Source organism: Lepus europaeus, chromosome 10 (assembly GCF_033115175.1).
Source record: "Lepus europaeus isolate LE1 chromosome 10, mLepTim1.pri, whole genome shotgun sequence".
In the NCBI taxonomy this organism is placed as follows: Eukaryota; Metazoa; Chordata; class Mammalia; order Lagomorpha; family Leporidae; genus Lepus; species Lepus europaeus.
Window position 1 is genome coordinate 104190628 of NC_084836.1, and position 19856 is coordinate 104210483.

The 19856-nt window shown below is 58.2% G+C and overlaps 1 protein-coding gene across 2 annotated transcripts in view; it reads right to left on the reverse strand.

The window, feature by feature from the left end:
• Window positions 1-19856, reverse strand: part of MTCL2 (microtubule crosslinking factor 2) — a 70970-nt gene that overhangs the window by 41865 nt on the left and 9249 nt on the right. For both annotated transcript variants that reach the window (XM_062204157.1, XM_062204158.1), the window contains exons 2-3: window positions 9918-10142; window positions 3963-4121 (exon numbers count right to left, since the gene is read on the reverse strand). In XM_062204157.1, coding sequence (XP_062060141.1) covers window positions 3963-4121; window positions 9918-10142 — 384 coding nt within the window. The remainder of the gene's footprint in view (window positions 1-3962; window positions 4122-9917; window positions 10143-19856) is intronic.

The following is a 19856-nucleotide window of genomic DNA, read 5'->3' on the forward strand; positions in this document are numbered from 1 at the left end:
CAGCACCACTCACGGCAGCTGCAAAGCGCACTGGCCCACATGCCCGCAGGCTGACGAGTGAACAAACAGAACGGGGTCTATGTACACAATGGATCGTTATTCAGCCATAAAAAGCAATGAAGTCCTGACATGGCCCCAACATGGGTGGCTGAGCCTTGAGTGAAAGGAACCAGTTACCAACGAGCACGTACTGCGTGACTGGGCTGGAATGAATGCCCGGGGCAGGCAAATCCACACGGACAGCAAGTGGATTAGTGGCAGCCAGGGGCTCGAGGGCGGAGGGGGCGGGCTGGGCCTCTAACAGGGCAAGGTTCCTTTCTGGGGCAACGGAAATGTTCTGGAATTAGATCATGGCGATGGCTGAGCTACATCAGAATATATTAAAAAAATCATTGAATTGCACACTTTAAAATGGAAAAATGCATGGCATGTAGATTAAACTGTGATTTAAAAACCGCAAGAATGGGTTCAAACTGACCAGGAGGAACATGGGCCAGGGTTCTGCTGCACAGCAAGGCAGCGAAGCACCACACAGTCATTTGCTGTGTATTCCCACGTGGCGAGGAGAGGGGGCTTTGAACGACGCGACAGATATGCCCTGATGTGATCCTTATTGTCCACATGTATTAAAATATTGTGCTGTACACCATAAATAAGTACAATTGTTATGCATCAAGTAACAGCAAAATAAAAATAAAACATTAAAAAAAGGAATAGAAAGAGGAAAACAATGCCGAGAAAAGAACAGCACCCACAAAGCAGAGAGGATGACACGGTGTCCCGGGAAGGTTAGACAGTGTGAGGGTGCGTGTGCCACGTGTGGGGCGGCGCCTGGTGCCGAGGGGGCCTCGGACACAGCGCTGGTTCGTGAGAGGCCCCGTCAACACTGACCCTGGTTTTCTGCCTAAAATGCACAGAGCGAGTGATGCCGGAGGGGCAGGCTGGTGTCCCACGTCTGAGCTAAGCCCAGCTGGGCCACCACAGAGGACGGCTAGGACTGGCTGCCCTCGCCTGTCTCGCCTAGAACCATCTCCCTGGCAACCGCATCAGCTCCGGCCAGGGGCTCCTGTTCCCAGCCGGGTGACAGCATCACCTTGGCAACCTTTCAGGATGGCAGAGGTAGAGCAACGGGACTGCTAAGGGACCCTCGTCTCCATAGAAACCATGTCAGGAAGGAGAGGAAGGAGAGAGGGGACAAACCACAAATAAACACAGGCCCCCTGTCTCCTGCCCATGACCCCAACACAGGAAGGCCAGAGCAGCCTCGCTGACCTCACAGGGTGCGACCCCGGTATCTCCTGAGCGCCTGTTGTGCCCGGCACTACGGGGGCTCCTGTTTGAAGGCTCATTTGTTTTTATTTATCTGAAGGGCAGAGTGACACACAGATACCTCCCATCTGCTGGTTCACTCCCCAAATGCCTGCAACAGCTGAGGCTGGGCCAGCCCAAAGGCAGGGCCTGGAACCCCACCTCAGTCTCCCAGGGGGGTGGCAGGGATTCAACCACTCGGGCCATCACCTGCTGCCACCCAGGGTGCGCAGCAGCAGGAGAGGAGGGCCTCAAATCCAGGCACTCACCTAGCTACAGCAATTTGACTGTGAGCGACACAGAAACGCCTACATGAACACACGCTCACAGCAGCACAGTTCCCAGCGGCTGCAGAGTGGACCGGCCCGAATGCCCAGTGGCTGATGAGAATGGCATCCCAGGTGGCAGCTGAGCCCACTGCGCTGCCACGCCTGCCCCTCCATCTAAAACCCAAAATCTCACAAATGACACCCAAGTGCATTCTTATTGTTCAGAAACTCCCTAAACAGCATTAATAGACACAAAGTGCAAGCCGGTCTCTGCCCTGCTGCGGCCACTCCTTGTCCCACAGGCCGCCCTGGCTTCCTCCAGCCCATGGCTGTGCAATGACACCCACACACAGGCTCTGAATCCCATCTGCTGTGCGGCGTGCGGCATGCATTGCTCTAAAACCTCCTTTTCCTGCTTCAAAATGTATCTTGGAGGGGCTGGTGCTGTGGCATAGTGGGTAAAGTCGCCACCTGTGGTGCTGACATCCCATATGGGCGCTGGTTCGAGACCTGGCTGCTCCACTTCCAATCCAGCTCTCTGCTATAGCCTGGGAAAGCAGTGGAGGATGGCCCGAGTCCTTGGGCCCCTGCACCCACGTGGGAGACCTGGAAGAAGCTCCTGGCCCCTGGCTTTGAATAGGTGCAGCTCCAGCCGTTGCAGCCATTTGGGGATGGAAGACCTCTCTGTCTCTACCTCTCTCTGTAACTCTGCCTTTCAAATCAATAAATAAATCTTTAAAATAACAAAGTATCTTGGAGCTCATTCTATACACTTACATCTGCTTCCATTTTATTTGAGTGTGGTAAAGGATACTTAGTATAAAATTTACCAGTTAACCATGTTTTCTTGTGGTAACATAGAATACAAAATGTACCATTTTAGCCATTTTTTAAAAAATTTATTTGACAGAGTTACAGACAGTGAGAGAGAGAGACAGAGAGAAAGGTCTCCTTCCGTTGGTTCACCCCCCAGATGGCTGCTATGGCCAGCGCTGCGCCAATGCGAAGCCAGGAGCCAGGTGCTTCCTCCTGGTCTCCCATGCGGGTGCAGGGCCCAAGCACTTAAGCCATCCTCCACTGCCCTCCCGGGCCACAGCAGAGAACTGGACTGGAAGAGGAGCAACCGGGACTAGAACCCAGCGCCCATATGGGATGCTGGCGCCGCAGTTGGAGGATTAACCAAGTGAGCCATGGTGCTGGCCCCCATTTTAGCCATTTTTAGGCACTGAGTGGCATTAGCCATATTCAGTGTCAGGCAACCATCCCCACCACACACTTGCAGAAACATTTCACCCTCCCCAGCAGAAACCCTGCATCCATCCAGGGGTGGGGAACTTTGCTTCTGGCCATTTTGATATTTATAACATCATCTATAGGCCATACCAAATGATCAGCTTAAAAATCTATGCTATAGGGCCGGTATCATGGACTAGCAGGTAAAGCTGCTGCCTGTGATACCAGCATCCCATACAGGCGCCAGTTCAAGTTCTGGTTGCTCCATTTCCGATCCAGCTCTCTGCTATGGCCTGGGAAAGCAGTAGAAGATGGCCCAAGGCCTTGGGCCCCTGCATCCACGTGGGAGACCCAGAAGAAGCTCCTGGCTCCTGGCTACAGATCAATGCAGCTCTGGCATTGTGGCCATCTGGGGAGTGAATCAGTGGATGGAAGACCTCTCCCTCTCCCTCTCCCTCTCCCTCTCCCTCTCCCTCTCTGCCTCTCCATAATTCTGCCTTTCAAATAAATAAATTAATCTTTGGAAAAAAAAGAAAAAAAAGAAAAAAACCCATCCTGCCGTAGATGTACTGAATCTCGAGCCCCACCTGTGGTCACCATGCAGGGCCAGACCAAATGATTCTGCAGGCCTTCTGTGGCCTGGGGCCGGATGCTCCCCGCCCCTGCTCTAGGAAATAACGTTGTTGTGACGGTGGAAGTGCAAATGTCTCTGCGAGTCCCTGCTTTCCACGGTTTGGCCACGAGCCCGGACTGGGGCTGCTGGACCGCGCGGTGACCGGCGGTGAACGTGGGGGAGGGGCTGCGGCGCTACCTGACTCCCTTTAACTTCTTCATGGTGGTCTGCAGCCACTCCATCTTACTGATGTTTGTTATTACAGGTGCGGACGCCACAGATGGAGAAACTGAGACCGACGCGGGGACGTGGCCCCGGTCTCCTCACCTGTACAATCGCTCACCCCCACGGCCCTGCCTTGAGGTGCCAGCATCAAAGTGCCGTGTGGCGGGTGCCCTGCGCTGCGGGCCACCCAGCCTTAGTGTCCAGCACCCAACGTACACCGCAGGTGCTCAGGACAGGCGTCCCAGGGAGGGAGCGAAGTCGACAAGCCACGCCCCTTCCCCCACCCGCACAGACGGCGTGGGGCGGGCCCTCACCTCCTTGGGTCGCTCCAGCTCCGTCTGCAGCACCTGCTTGGCCAGCTCAGTCTCGATGAGTCGCTGCCGGAGCTCCTCGTTCTCCTCCTCCAGTCGTGCTCGCTTCTTCTCCACCGCCTCGAGCTCCTTGTGCAGCCGCATGGAGATGTCCTTGGAGACCTGGGTGAGTGCAGAGCGGACGGTCAGCCGGGAAGACGACCCCGCACCGGGACACCCACCGATGGCCAGGAAGCAGGCTCTTGTTTCACGCCCACTTAGCAGGTGAGGAAACTGAGGCACGAAATGGTCATGAAACTCACCACGGCCACACAGCCACACATCCAGGAACCAACACAACACAACAGAGCCAGGCAACCCCACCTCCCGTCTGTTCCCCAAGAAAGCTCTGAGTCCAGTCTGTGGCTAGGATGCCCCACACTGACCAAGCCCCTTCCCAGAGCCAGGAGCTCCTCCCCAAGGAGGGGCCCGAACAGCAGTGGAAACCAGAGCAGAGCGGGTGGGCCAGGAGCCACAACACCCCTCTGCCAGGCAACAGCAGGCAACCCAGGCAAGTCCCTTGCCAGCAGCTCTGTGCCTCCGTCTTCAACTATAAACTGGGTGCATCCCACGTGGGAGACCCAGAAGAAGCTCCTGGCTCCTGGCTTCAGATCAGCCCAGCCTTGGCTGTTGTGGCCATTTGGGGAGCGAACCAGAGGATGAAAGACCTTTCTCTCTGTCCCTCCCTCGTTCTGTGACTCTACCTCTCAAATAAATAAAATCTTAAAAAAAAAAGAAAAAAACAAAAAACAGTGTGTAACAACAGGCTCAATCTCACAAGCCCAGCAGTAGGAACGAATCAGCTACGGCTCGGAAGGGCTTGGCCCGACACTTGCCGTAGGGAGTGCCAGCTGAGCAGTGGCTGCTGCTTTGAGAGGCTGAAGCCCACAGAGGAACATGAGGTCACAAGGTGACCCTGAGCCCCATGTCCAGTTGTCTGGGACACAGAACAGGCTGGAAATGACAGGGCTGGGCAGGCGTCCCGGTCATGCTGACAGAGAGGAGCTCCCAGCTGCAGGCTGCACCCCTGGTTCCCGGAGTCTGCAGCAGGAGCAGCCCCGTCCTGCAGGACGCTCTGGCCTGGCCCTGCAGGCTGAGCACAGGAGGCCAGCGCGCCTTCACCCAGTCCTGTCCCCATTTTACTGACGAGGACGCTGAAGGTCAGGGCGGAAATGGCAGGCTTGGGGGTCACACACGCAGGCTGGGCTGCAGCCCCGGGTGTGCCTGAGGCCAGCGTGGCCTCTGCTCCTGCAGGCCTGCGGGAGCTGGCTGTGGGCAGACGGCCCAGCACCCATGCCTGCCAGTGTCGGAAATGACCACGGGTCTCCTCCCTGCTGCAAGGGAAGAGGGCCCTCCCTGGCTGGGTCCTCTGCCTGGGCCCCGGCCCAGCGCCGTGGAGACCCCTGGCAGTGTGCGAGGCAGGCCCGGAACAACAAGGGCCAGAAAGGAAACAGGGCACCACCTCCCTGCTCCCTTGCCCACTGCCCCTCTCTGGCCCTGAAGATGTGGAGTGGCAGCCAGAGGCTGGTCCCTGGCCCCGCCCACGGCCTCTCTGGGCCTCTCGAGTCGGGTGAGCATCCCCCTCCATCAGAAGAGGACTCTGCAGAGTGCAAACGAGGCCCGAGCCTGGCTGCAGCCTGTCCTGGCTGGGCCACCTCCTTTGGCCCTGCCAAGCGTGCTGCGTCACCTATAGAGAAAGGAGCAGTTACAGCTGCCTCCTGAGGTCCGTGCTGAGGGGTAAATGACGTAAAAACGATGATGCGATGCTTGGGCTGGCAGCTGTGACTCAGGAGGGGCTCAGGAAACACAAGGGTTTTTTTTTTTTTTTTTTTTTAAATTTTTTATTTTTGACAGGCAGAGTGGACAGTGAGAGAGAGAGAGACAGAGAGAAAGGTCTTCCTCTGCCGTTGGTTCACCCTCCAATGGCCGCCGCGGCCGGCGCGCTGCGGCCAGTGCACCGCGCTGATCCGATGGCAGGAGCCAGGTGCTTCTCCTGGTCTCCCATGGGGTGCAGGGCCCAAGCACTTGGGCCATCCTCCACTGCACTCCCTGGCCACAGCAGAGAGCTGGCCTGGAAGAGGGGCAACCGGGACAGAATCTGGTGCCCCAACCGGGACTAGAACCCGGTGTGCCGGCGCCACAAGGCGGAGGATTAGCCTGTTGAGCCACGGCACCGGCGAAACACAAGGATTTTTAATGCATCTTTGAGGTCACGGCTCCCCCTGTGTCTCCAGGGCCCTACCCCAAGGTTTTGCAACGTCCAGCCTCAGGCTGTGGTCCCCAGTCTGGGGGCTGTTAGTTCAGGCAGGAAGTGCCTGTGCAGATAAACACTGGTCCACTCATTCGTTCATCCTGCCAGGGCACTGGGCTCCCCAGGAGTGGTGGGAATAGGGGTCAAGGCCACAGACCACGCCTGGGCTCATTCTCATCTCGGTGTCCCAGCAGCAGCTGGGGTCTGACACACACAAGTTGGTGCCTGATAAATGCCTGTTGGACAATCAGACAGGCCCAAGGCTCTGACAAGCAGACCGGAGGGAGATGAATGAATGACTGGATATATGCAGGGGGCTGGACATGCCCCGCTCAACGCTGGCTCCCCATCTGTCCTCCCAGGGAGGCTGCAGGAGCCAAGCCTCCTGTCCCAACCACCACCCCGGGCCAGCCCCTCCCCGCCAGCCCCTGCCAAGGTACATGTGGGTTCCTGGGGGCTCACGAGTGACTCCATGGACTTCCCCCCTGCCCACCCCCTGCAGCCCCCAGCTGCCTTCCTTCCTATTCTGAATGGTTTCTCCATGGCTTCCCAGCCCTGCTGGCAGCTTGCAGAATTCAGTGTGGACTAAGGAGCCCTCAATCTCAGGTCCCCATGCTGCCCTGTGCCCCGTCTGAGCTAAGAGCACCAGCCACTGCCACACGGGGCCATAGGTGCCTGTGGCCCGGGCCCCTCAACCCTCACAGGTGATTCACAGAATCAGCGAGCTGCCCATCCCCTCGGGAAGGGCTTGGGCTCTTATCCCCTTCTGAGGCTCAGAAAGACAGGCCACTTGCCCAAGGTCACATAACCCGGAAGTTACAGAACCAAGATTAAAATCCTCAGCCCTCATACCTACTCTCCACCCGACCGTGCTGTACCAGCCCGCAGCTTAAAGACACACGCCGTCAACATCCAATGTAAAAGCGTTGCTAACAAGCCCCGCGGTGGGCTTTACCACACCAGGAGCCTGCTGAGCCCCGGTGCCTGCCCTGCTGGATCCTCATGGCCACCCCCAAAGCGCTGGGGCTGAGATGCTACAGGGAGGAGAGGCAGCTGTGGCTCCCGGAAGCCAAGGCAAATCCCCAAAGCAAATGTGTGAGCACAAACAAATGCGCTCAGCCATGAGGTCACTGCTGACAGCACTGGGCCCCGCTCCCGGGCAGGGGGACCTGGGAAGGGGAGGGGACTCTCACTAAGAAGCCTCCCTGGCCAGGCGGGGGTGGTGTGTGTGAAAATGTCACCCCTGACTTACAGAGGGGGGAGCTGAGGCTGAAGGAAGGGAAGCCACCCGCATCGGTCACCCTGGGATTGGACCAGAGCCAGATGCTTTCTCCAGCCGCCTAAGGAGCCACCTTTCCCATAGCGGGGACACAGGCTCAGAGCCATGAGGGAGCTGACCCCAGGCCACATCTGCCCCCAGCCCTGTCCTCCTCACGCTGGGTGCTGGGCCGGAGAAGCAGCAGCAGAGGGCGGGAGGCTTGGGGGAGGGGTGGTGGACTGAGGCCTGAGGTTTCATTCATGACCCCCTCACCCATAACCCACCGCCCAACAAAACCATGGCAGCTCCAACGTCTGGGCTTCACAGCTGACAGGAGAGCAAGCGGAGGCCCCACGAGGTGGGGCCAAGGAGCTGCAGAGGAGGCCAGAGTAGCCCCCAGGCAGTGTCTGGTCCCCGCACCATCAGAGCCCAGGCCAGCCCAGCGAAGTCAGCACACAGGGGCCAGCGCAGCCCTGGGAAGAACTTGCCTCCAGCTGTTGGGGGGAGGAGGAGGAGAGGGGGGACAAGGGGAACGCCGATTGGCTGGTTCAAATCCCAACAGAAGGGGCTCCTCCCCTCTGCCCAGACTCCAGAGAGCCACTGCCCCCTCCCCACCACACTAGCTGCTCTCGGCCCCACCCACCGAGGCCAGGCTCCCAGCCAGGCCCCAGCCAAGGCCCCCCTGCACCCGCCACCTCCATTCTCTTAAGTCAGACATTGTTGGGTTCCTCCTTGAAATCCTCAATGACCTAGGCTCAGCAGAGTGCAGATTGGCTGAGCTTCCCTGGCGCGCGCGTATACACACACACACACACACACACACGCACACAGTCTGCCAGCGGTTAGAATTTGAATGCATGTGCAGCTGTTGGCGGGGGAGCTGCTCTCTCCGGCAGAGGCACGCTTGGATGAGGAGACTCTCACTAACCCTTCCTGCCCTGTCTACCCCAGCCCTAAGCTCCCACGAATGGAGGTGCACATGCTGCTTCCCCAGCCCCGACACCCCTGAAATCACAGCTCTCAGGGCACCGTAAGCAACCTTTGTTTTCTTTCCTATTCTACCGGAAGGGCTGCGGGGCTTGGATCTGCCAGCAGCGCCCAGCGGCGCAGCAGGAGGGGGCGGATCCCTGGAGGAGGGCTCCCTCCCCTGGGCCCTGGCAGGAGCCATCGCTCCCCCCCACCCCACCCCCGCCCTGCCTGGCTCTATCCGCCCTGCCTGGCTCTATCCGTCAGGCCTTGGCTCGCAAGTCACTGCAGGAATACTCCCTGGAGCCCCAGCCCCTACCTTCCCCCTCCTCACAGGCATTGAGTTCTGGGAACAGGAACCAGGGCCTGCAGACAGGCAGGGAACGGAGAGCAGACACCCACCCGCTGGGCACCCATGTTCTTGCTCTGAGTCTTGGATTCCTCATCCCAGAACTGGAATGAGTAATCCTAAGAGGGCACCTCATGCAGTGTGTGGGAAAATGAAACTAAAACATACACTTATTTTGGTGTAAAAAAATGTTGAACCCCACATCTCGTTTTTCTAACACACACTCTTCAGGGATTGTTTGGAGATGTTACGTGCACGGACTTCAGAAGTTGTGCACCAAGGCTTTTGCATGGAGCTTACCTTTTAATTCCATTTTCCACATCCTTTTGGAAGGATCCTGCGGCTAGCGTGTTTGGATGCTTGCAGCAGCACTGTACTGCGTTATCTCACTCACTCCTCGCAGAACCCTGTGAAGCAGGGCTGCCGTTGAGCCCATTTCACAGACGACGAGAAACAGGTGACTTGCTCAAACTCAGATATGAACCAGCCTACTCAACGACGCCTCCCTGGGTCTGCGTGGGGACAGCTCAGAGCCCAGCACCAGGCGTGCAGCTGACACAGTGGATGTGGTTGCGAGGATTCAGGTTATGCTATCATTTGGGGGCATCCCTGGTTGGCCAGGGATCCCCACTTTGAAGATAAACAGACTGAGGTCCAGAAAAGTGGTATACAGGGGCCGGTGCAGTGGTGCAGTGGGTTAAAGCCCCGCTGTGCCGGCATCCCATATGGGTGTTGGGTTTGAGTCCTGGCTGCTCCACTTCCTATCCAGCTCCCTGCTAATGTGCCTGGCAGAGGATGACCCAAGTCCTTGGCCCCTGCACCTGTGTGGGAGACCTGGCAGAAGCGCCTGTCTTCGGATCGGCTCAACTGCAGCTATTGTGGCCATTTGGGGAATGAACCAGTGGATGGAAGACCTCGCTCTCTGTCTCTACCTCTCTCTCTAACTCTGTCTTTGAAATAAATAAAATAAGTCTTTAAAAAATAAGTGCTATACATAACTTGCCACAGAGCTGACCCAGGCCCCACACAGGCTTGTGGTTCCACCGCCCCCCAACAAAGACAACCACGATGGTTGGGGAAGACCCCAAGGCTGACCTTGACATCCTGCTCCAGGCCACGGATAAGCTCGCCGTCCACCTGGCCGGTCTGGGCCGCACGAAGGCTGCGGCGCTCGGCCTTGCGCAGCCGGTACTGCAGGATGCGGCAGGTCTTGCTGGCCTGGTCCAGCTGCTGCCGCAGCTCCTGCAGCTGGTACACGTCCTCCTCCATGTAGACGTCTCGCATCTCCAGCATCTCGGCTCGCAGCTCCTCGATCTCATCCTGTGGAGGGAGGGCGGGCACGGTCAGCGGCGTGCTGGCCAAGTAAAAGGACCTGACTGATGCCCATGGCCGAGTCTTCAGGACTCGAGACTACCTCAGTTTATGTGGCAAAATGGCCCTGGCTGGTGCGATTCAGTTAAGGAGTCCGGGACAGGTCATGCTGGATCGTGTGGGTGGACCCACCCCAGGTAATCGCAAGGGTCCTTACAAGAGGGGGCGTGGAGAAGCTGGAGGGAGGGGCAGGAGCCGGGGGATGCAGGCAGCCTCCCGGGTGGAAGAGGCAGGGGAGGCTTCTCCCCCGGAGCCTCCATGGGGAACGCTCCCTGCCTGCAGCCTGATGTTCAGACTTTGCCTTCTCCTTATTTTATGTATTTGAGAAGCAGAGAGACAGAGACAGAGACAGCCAGAGCCCCCCTCTGCTGGTTCACTTCCCAGATGCCTGCAACAGCTGGGGCTGGGCCAGGCCGAGGCTGGGAGCTCAGTTTAGGTCCTCCACGTGGATGGCAGGGACCCAAACACATGAGCTGTCACCTACTGCCTCCCAGGGTGCACACTAGCAGGAAGCTGGAGTGAGGAATAGAGCTGGGACTTGAATCCAGGCACCCCCAAGGGGATGCAGGTGCCCCAACCTGTGTCTTAACGGCTATGCCAAACCTTCACCCGGATCTTCAGACTTCCGACCTCCAGATCGGAAGACAGTAATGCGGGGCTGTTTGAAGCCACTCAGTTTGCAGTGATCTGTGACAGCAGAAATAGGAAACTCGTCTCCTGGGGGTGCAGGGGAGCCAGCCAGCCAGCATTTATGAGCTCAGACTGTGGGCTAGGTACTAGGCAGGGGACATGACAGAGTGATGTGGGAGGGGACCCCTAAAGAAGGGACATCTGAGTGAGACAAAAAGAAACAGTCACTCATAGAGCCAGGGAGAGATGATTCCAGGGCTAGGAAACAGTGTGTGTGCCAAGGCTGGGGCCGGAAAGAGCTCCATGTAAGACACAGCAAGGGGGGCTGGCGCTGTGGTGCAGCAGCTAAAGCCGCCCTCTGCAGGGCCAGCACCCCACATGGGTGCCGCCTAGAGTCCCGGCTGCTCCACTTCTGATCCAGCTCTCTGCTAATGGCCCAAGAAAGCAGCAGAAGATGGCCCAAGTTCTTGGACCCCTGCACCTGCAAGACCCAGAAGAAACTTCTGGCTCCTGGCTTTGACCTGGCCCAGACCCAGCCATTGTGGCCATTTGGGGAGTGAGCTGGCAGATGGGAGATTCTCTCTCTCTGTTTCTCTCTCTCTCTCTCTCTCTGTATATCCTCTTTCTATATCTCTTTCAAATAAATAGATAAATCTTAAAAAACAAAAACAAAAAAACAGACACAGAAAGGAAACCAGGGGGACAATTTGAGGGCAGGGGACAGATGTTTGGCCACACAGCACTTCGAAGGGCTGAGCGGGAAAGAGTGCAGATTTGGGTCTTAGGAGCAGGGGTTGAAGGATGAGCTCACTTCCCTAAGGCAGCTCCTGCAGCGCTGTGACCAGCTGTCCCTACTTCTCCTCCACAGCCAGCCACACATCCCCAATCCTTTACCTACTGCGTGTCTCTGGGCAAGACTGTGAGCACCTAGGGGACTGCTGTCTGCTACCTGCCGCCAGCCCACGCCCAGCCCACGGTTGAGCACCCAGCAGCCTCCTGACCAGTATTAACTGTGCAAATGCAACCGTGCCTGGCTAGGTACAAGTAGAGGAGCCAGTGTGAACGGGTCATTAGGCACTAAGTGCGAAGCGTGAGCAGCGTGACTGGCAGACGTGATGCGTAACAACCACGCCTCCCAACAGATGTGCAGTCACACCGGGAGTAAGAACACCTGCTCTCAGGTTGCAGGTCAGCCTAGTAACATTGCACACATGGGGCTGGCATTGTGGCGCTGCCCATAACACCAGCATCCCATGCAGAAGTGGCTATTCGAACCCTGACTGCTCCACTTCCAATCCAGCTCCCTGCTAATGTGCCTGGGAAGGCAGCAGAAGCTGTCCAAGTGCTTAGGCCCCTGCACCTGCACGGGAGACCTGGAAGAAGGTCCTGGCTCTGGCTTTGGATAGATCCAGTTCTGGCCATTATGGCCACTTAGGGAGTGAACCAGCGGATGGAAGACCTTTCTCTCTGTCTCTCTCTCTCTCTCTCTGCCTCTCAGTAACTCTGCCTTTCAAATAACTGAATAAAAAAATCTTTTAAAAACAAACAAAAAAATGACACGAGGAAGAGAAACTGAGTCACAGGGCTGAGTAACCAACACTGCGCATCCGGGCACCACCCAAGGGTGACGCTGTTGGAAGCAGGGAGCTGGGGCCCGGGCGCAGAAGAAACAAGCCATGCAGGTCCCGGGGAGCAGAGAGGCTCTGGGGAGCTGGACTCCCGAAGGACACTGGGAGTCGTGGGCCTGGGAGAGGCAAGGGCAGTGCCCGCCCCAGCAGGGGGCTTCTTGCTTCACACCTGCCTGCCCCCTGTGCCAAAGGGTCAGCTTGGCAGGACAGCTCGCCAAGGGCAAGAGGAATGGCCTGGGCTTATCCAGCAGCCCCTGGGGCCCAGGTGGGTCTTGAGTTTCGGGCGATGAGGAGCGGTGCTGCAGGCCAGCAGGTGGCAGTGGGAGCCGGCCATGGCCTTCACACTCCTGGCCCCTGCGGCCCCTTGGCAGCCAGCTCCCAGCTCCAGGAGCGACAGGCGCCTGCTTCCCCACTGCCCACAGAAGGCCTCGGTCCCCACTGGAGCCATAGCCTGTCTCCTGGGGTCTGTCCCCAGCACCCGCCGCAGCAGCTGTGGGACCCCACTGTCCTACGCACACAGACCCGCTGCCCACCGCCCCGCCGAGGGGCACAGTGGACGAGGAGGAAGTGGGACGGTCGATGATCACAGCAGTTAAGAGAAATGAGGAAGTGAGGGTCCACGTGCATTTCAGCTGGTGGATTAAGGAAACAGCACTCAGGAAACACAAGCCAGACGGCTAAACCCGAACTAAGCCTCCACGAGGGCCTGCGCGCAAGCACCTCACTTCTCTCTGCAGTTAAACTGATGGGGTCGGGGATATGGACGATGCGGGGGTCTGAGCAGACCCCAAGCTCAAGATGAGCTACGTGGAAGCGTTACAGTGACAGATGGAGGACGGGGCCTGCGCTGTGGCACAGCAGGTTAAGCTGCTGCCTGAAATGCCAGCATCCTATATGAGTGCCGGTTCGAGTCCTGGTTGCTCCACTTCCTATCCAGATTCTTGCTAATGCACCTGGGAAAGTAGGGGAAGAGGGTTCACATACTTGGGTCCCTGCAATCCACGTGGGAGACCCAGATGGAGGTCCAGGTTCCTGGCTTTGACCTGACTTAGCCCCAGCCATGGCGGCCATTTAGGGAACGAACCACTGGATGGAAAATCTCCCCTCACCCCCACCCCCATCCCCTGCCTTTCAAATAAACACATCTTTAAAAAAAAAAAAAAAGCCAACATATTACGACATGTAGATTATGGGAGCTGACATTGCTCCACAGAGGACTGCACCAGCACACTGGAGTCACTTTTGGAGCATTTATTTTTTAAAAAGTTTGAATAACTAACTTTGCTACTCTTAAAAATGATCATTTTTATGTTCAGAAACAGAAATCGGCCGGCGCCGCGGCTCACTAGGCTAATCCTCCGCCTTGTGGCGCCGGCACACCGGGTTCTAGTCCCGGTCGGGGCACCGGTCCTGTCCCGGATGCCCCTCTTCCAGGCCAGCTCTCTGCTGTGGCCAGGGAGTGCAGTGGAGGATGGCCCAAGTGCTTGGGCCCTGCACCCCTTGGGAGACCAGGAGAAGCACCTGGCTCCTGCCATCGGATCAGCGCGGTGCGCCGGCCGCAGCGCGCTACCGCGGCGGCCATTGGAGGGTGAACCAACGGCAAAGGAAGACCTTTCTCTCTGTCTCTCTCTCACTGTCCACTCTGCCTGTCAAAAAAAAAAAAAAAAAAAAAAAAAAAGAAACAGAAATCACATCTCACTTCTCCACCCGGGCCCTCATGACAGTGGCTGCAAGTGCCGTCCGTGGGGCCCTGGTTGGAAACCCTCACCTCCCACCCAAACCTGCAGATCAGAACGCCCTTCAGCCGGGGGCCTGACGCAGGGTGACCCCGGAGCAGCTGCCTCCCCAGGGCCTGCATCTCTGCCAGTGCAGGATGTGGCCGGTGGCCCGGGGGCAGGCTCTCAGGGGCTCGCCCAGCTGCAGGCAGAATGCGGGCCAGCCCCTCCTGGCACGGCCCCACGCCAGGGGCAGCGCTGACAAAGGCGGGCTTGTGGCCCTCACGCCCGGCAGATGCTGGTGGCCCCGTGGCTTTGCAGAGGCTCTGTGGCGGGGGTGGGAAGAGCGGCTGCAGGACCCCTCTCCTCCCTGAGCCAAAGAATCTTCCAGGGCTCCCGGTCCTGCAGCCAGGCCCACATCCCATGGAACCTCTCTGATGACAACCCCAGCTGCGGTGGAGGGTGGGGGTCTGCCAGGGGCTGGGGGCAGAGTAGACAGATTTCCCTGTTCTTCCCAGACAGCTCAGGGGCCCTGCGACCCTCTCCCACCCCCAGACGCGCAATGTGTAGAAGTGGGGAGGGGCAAAACTCCACCGCGCTCAGCAGACCTCATGGCCACAGAGAGGTTGTTGGGAGTCCCCCAGTGTCGGTGGGGAACCCCCAAACTGCAGCCTCCACCGCAGACAGCAGAGGTCACGGAGCAGCACCTGGGGCCCCGTGGTCAGAAAGGGCACCACGTCCCAGGGAGCTCAACCGGCACCTTGAAGCCTTCCCTTGAAGGCTGCCCTTGAAGCTCACCTTGACCACTCAGCCCAGACAGGAAGCAGGAGTGAGCAGAGACGGCCAGGGGTTAGGATGGGCCCCCATGCTCCTGCCCGGGCAGTCAGCTCTTCCCTGTCTAGAGATTTATTTCACTGATCACACAGGCAAAACCCGTTCATTGGAGAAAACATGGGAAAAGCGCACGGCTTTCCCTCTCCTCCACTCCTAGACTTCTGTACGGCGTCCGAGCCCGGCGCCCTGGACAGCGGCCAGCCCCTCACGTCCTCCCGACTCCGGCCATGCCACAGCTTCCGCCTGCCGCAGGCCCCAGCCCAGGCGGAGTACGTGCACCGCAGACGATCAGCTTGACGCTCACCGACTCTGAGATCGGCACATTTGGCAGATGAGGAAACAGGCTTGGGAGCTTCCTGGAGCTCCTAGGAACAGGGAGGCACAGGGCTGGGTTCCAAAGAAGCTGTGCAGCCTGGGCCGGTGCGTCCTCACCGCCTCACCATGTGCTCTTCTTCCAGGGTTCCTCAGGCTACCTCCATGAGAACAGCCTTTGCCTGGTTACCTAGTGCATCCTGCTAGGACGTTCCTCTCTCCACCTGACTCAAACCCTACACACGGAACGCCACAGTCCCTTGTGCTACCAACTTTAGGTGGTATCTGTCTGTTTCCAAGCCTATCTTCCCCTGCCCTCTGGGTCGGGGGTGGGGGAAGGCAAGGGCTGGGTGAGATTCAGGTCTGGTCCCCAGCGCTGCCCAGGACAAGGTGTGGTACTGAGCAGGCATCCATCACAGTCCATGGTCAGGTGAACGAGTGTGGCTTCTCCCCTGCCAGGGAGAGCCTGGACAGACCCCAAGCTGCTCTCAGACCCTCACACCATCCCGGGAGGGCGGGCAGGGTCCATCCCCCGGGCACCTCCACTCACCACGGCTGCCTGCTACCAGGGCACCTCTGTCCCGGCCTGCTGACCCACGAGGTCAGCCTGCAGGAAGCAGCTCCTCGAGGCAGTGCTGCACCCACGGGGGGCTGGTTCCCAGGAGTCCTGGGGGAATTGGCCAGGAAGAGTCTCTTGGTCTCGGCCAGGCTGCAGGGCCAACCATGAGCTCACACTGCTGCTAAGAATAGCACAGCCTTGCCGGGCAGCACAGGGCTTCCCGGCGTACAAAGACATTCCATCGGAATCGTCGGAATCGTGGTCTTGAGCACAAGCCGGGCGGCAGCCTGCTGTGCGGAGAACAGAGAACCACAGTGGAGGGGGCCGCGGCTGAGCCCCCACCGTGGGAGTGTGTGTGTGTGGGGGGAGACACCTCCACTCAGGAGCTCAGGATCGTTCCTCTGTGCCAGAATTCGGGGAGTCTACACACTCGGCAAACCACACCTCCACCTCTGCTAACCTCTGAACTCCAGCTTTCCCTGCAGCCTGAACCCGCGCACAAAGCAAGGTCATGCCAGCAGCTCCCGTGACTCTGCCACAGAAAGCATTCGGCTGCTTTCATATCTTCCGACAGTCGTTGCAGAGATATCAAGCATTATTTACCCTCGGATGTATGACAGGGGCCGGGGTCATGGCACAGCGGGTAAAGCTGCCACCTGTGGTGCCGGCAACCCACGTTGATGCTGGTTTGAGTCCCAGTTGTTCCACTTCCAATCCAGCTCCCTGCTAATGCACCTGGAAAAGCAGTCGAAGATGCCCAAGTGCTTGGGGAGACCCAAGTGGAGTCTAGGTTCCCAGCTTCTGCCTGGCTCAGCCCTGGCCATCGCAGCCATCTGAGGAGTGAACCAGTGGATGGAAGAGCTCTCCCCCTGCCCCACCCCATAACTCTGCCTTTCAAATAAATAAATCTTTAAAAATTTAAAAATAAGATTAAAAGTTTTCCTTTATTTATTAGAGAGGCAGAGAAAGACAGCACGTGAGCTCCCATCTGCTGATTCACTCCCCAGGTGCCCACAACGGCAGGGGCTGGCCCAGGCTAAGCTACGCTGAAGCCAGGAGCAGGGAACTGGATCCAAGTCTCCCACGTGGGCGGCAGGGACTACTTGAGCTATCACGGCTGCCTTCTAAGGTCTTTATTAGCAGGGAGCTGGAATCGCGAGCCAGAACCAGGACTCAAAGCCAGGTAATCCAATCCAGGATGGGGCGATGACCCTAGGCCCAACCCTCACACCTGCATTTCACTGGAAACACTTGAACACTATCCCAGGCACTCTTCTCGGCAGGGAGCAAGGGTTCCCGGCACAGAAGGGAACAGAGCCTCCGCTCTCCTCTCTGCAGTGCAGGACCCCGTCCCTCCCACCGAGCCCTCAAGCTGGGGAAGCAGGACTCTGCTTTCCAACCCAGTTCAAATGTTCCGGGAAGGGACGCTCCCGGGGGGAATCTGACACCAACACACAATGTGCTGCTTTGCACAGGGGGACAGGAGGGGCACTGAGTCTGGGGGCTCACTGGAGCCCTGGGGGTGAACGTGCCACAGAGGAGGACCCGCTGCTGCAACCTGGCAAGTGGCGATGGGCAGTCTGAATCCAGCCCCAGCGCCCTGCTGGCCCCGAGACAATGGGGAGGGACAGGATATTCCTGAAAGCAGGAGGAAGTTGGCTCCCACAGCCACCAAGGAAGAGACTGTTCTAGTGCAGGTTCCCCCCAGCTGCCTCCCAGGAGCCTGGAGCTCCATCTGGGTCTCCCACAAGGGTGGCAGGGACCCAAGTGCTCCAGCCACCACCTGCTGCCTCCCAAGGTGCACATCAGCAGAAAACTGGATCGGAAGCAGAACAGGGCAGGTGCTGCGGCCGGCATCCCACATGGGTGCCGGTTTGAGTCCCAGCTGCTCCTCTTCTGATCCAGCTCCCTGCTAATGTACCTGGGAAAGCAGAGGAAGATGGCCCAAGAGCTTGGGCCCTTGTACCCATGTGGGAGACCCAGAAGAAACTCCTGACTCCTGGCTTTGGCCTGGCCCAGCCGATCACTGCAGCCATTTTGGGAGTGAACCAGCTGATGGAAGATCTATCTCTGCCTCTGCCTCTCTCTAACTCTGCCTTTCGAATAAATAAATAAATCTTAAAAAAAAATAGCAGAGCAGCCAAGTGGCAACTTACCTGCTGTGCCAAACGTCCACCCTAGCTGGTTCTGCATCTGGGCTGTGGTGGGGGTTGTAGATTAGATGCATTTGTCCAAACTCATGCTACCAGGTGGGCACTGTGGCACAAAGGACTAAATCACAGCTTGGGATGCCCGCATCCCATATCAGAGCACCGATTTGCATCCCAGGCTCTCTGCTTCCGTTCTAACTTCCTGCTAAAGCACCTGGGAGGCAGCAGATGGTGGCCTACGTTAATTTTACTATGTAAATTGTAACTCAATACACCTGACCTAAAAACAGACAAGAGTGGGCATTTGGCCAGCAGCTAAACCTCTTGCTGGCTGACATGTCTATACCCCGGGTAGGAGTGCCTGGGTTTGAGTCCGGTTCCATTCCTGATTCCAGCCTCCTGTTGGTGCACACCCTGGGAAGCTGCAGGGATGGCTCCAGTGGCCAAGTCCCTATTACCCACATGGGAGACCTGGATTGAGTCCCCAGCTCATTGCAGACAATTGAGAGTGAACTAGCAGAGGGGATCTCTTTCTGTCTCTCTGCTCTCAAATACAAAGAGAAACCAAACCAAAACTCCCCAAAGCAAAGCAGAACCAAACCTCCAATGACTTTTCACCACCCTCAGAACAAAACCCCGATTCCATCACAAGGCTCCAAGGCCCAGCCGGCCCCACCCACTGCCCATCTTCCTCTCTGGCTCCACCCCCAGCAGCCAGCCTGCCCCCTGGGAACCTCTGCCCCTGCACCTGCCACTGCCTCAGCGGGGCTATCACTATCCTCATCTCTGCACTGTGGCTCCACCTCCAACTCTCCACGTTAATGCCACCTCCCCAGGGAAGCCCTCCAGACTGGTCTAGGTCCATGATGTCATCCCAACCCTTTGTCTCTTTCACGGGAGCAGAGGAAGCCTGCTTGTGAGCCTCATTGCCTGTTTGCTGGAGGAAGGTCGGTCTCCACACTGGGACGTAATGTTAGAGGGAAGAACCTAGCAGGTGCCTGGTGCACACAGGAACAGCTCAGCAAATTGCTTCTGAATGAACGAACAGCCAGGTCACCATCCCACCCCCCACCTCACCCTGTGCCGCAAACCACCTCCACTCGGCACTGCTGGTCTGGAGGAACTCTGCAACTCTGGGAAGTCAATGTCCTCAGAGGCGCCAAACTGCTGCCCACCAGCACCCGGGCCACAGCCCCCAGACTCCAGACCTCATGCAAAGGCACCACACCCACCCAGGCCCTAGGCGGACCCCAGGAAGAACCACAGAGCTGAGCCGAGGGCCTAAAACCTTCACTCTGCGAGCAGCAGCTACTCTGGGACAGCAGGAGGCCCTGCCTGGCCCGCCTTCTCCCACACCGCCCTGGCCACCACGGTCCCTCCCACAGACCAAGCCCAGGCTGCCTGCCCGTCTGCCACGCTGGCTCCAGGCCACTTATCTCCTGCCTTGGCCTGGGCCACTCACCCCAGCCCCGGAAGGGCTGACCTGCTGGGTAGGCCAGCAGTGACCACAGGGGCGGCCTGTCAGCCCCACCCGAGAGGCCAAGGCAGCCATCTGCTGTCCCTTCTGCCTGTCTCCCAGGGGTCTGTCACGGCTCCAGATGAGATCATCACTCTTGAACCCCAAGGAGGGGACGGCAAAAGGCTCGGCAAAGCTCACTTCCCTCTTAGCTCGCGTGGAAACGCTCAAGGCCCAGTGGCAGGGGAGGGAACCCACGGGCGGGGACACTGAGACCTCGAGAGTGTTGGGAACAATGCCAGAGTCCCCCAGGAGACCCGAAGTCCAGCAGGGGCGGGGGGGACTCTGCGCTCCTGTCTCCCAGGAGCCTCCTTAAGTG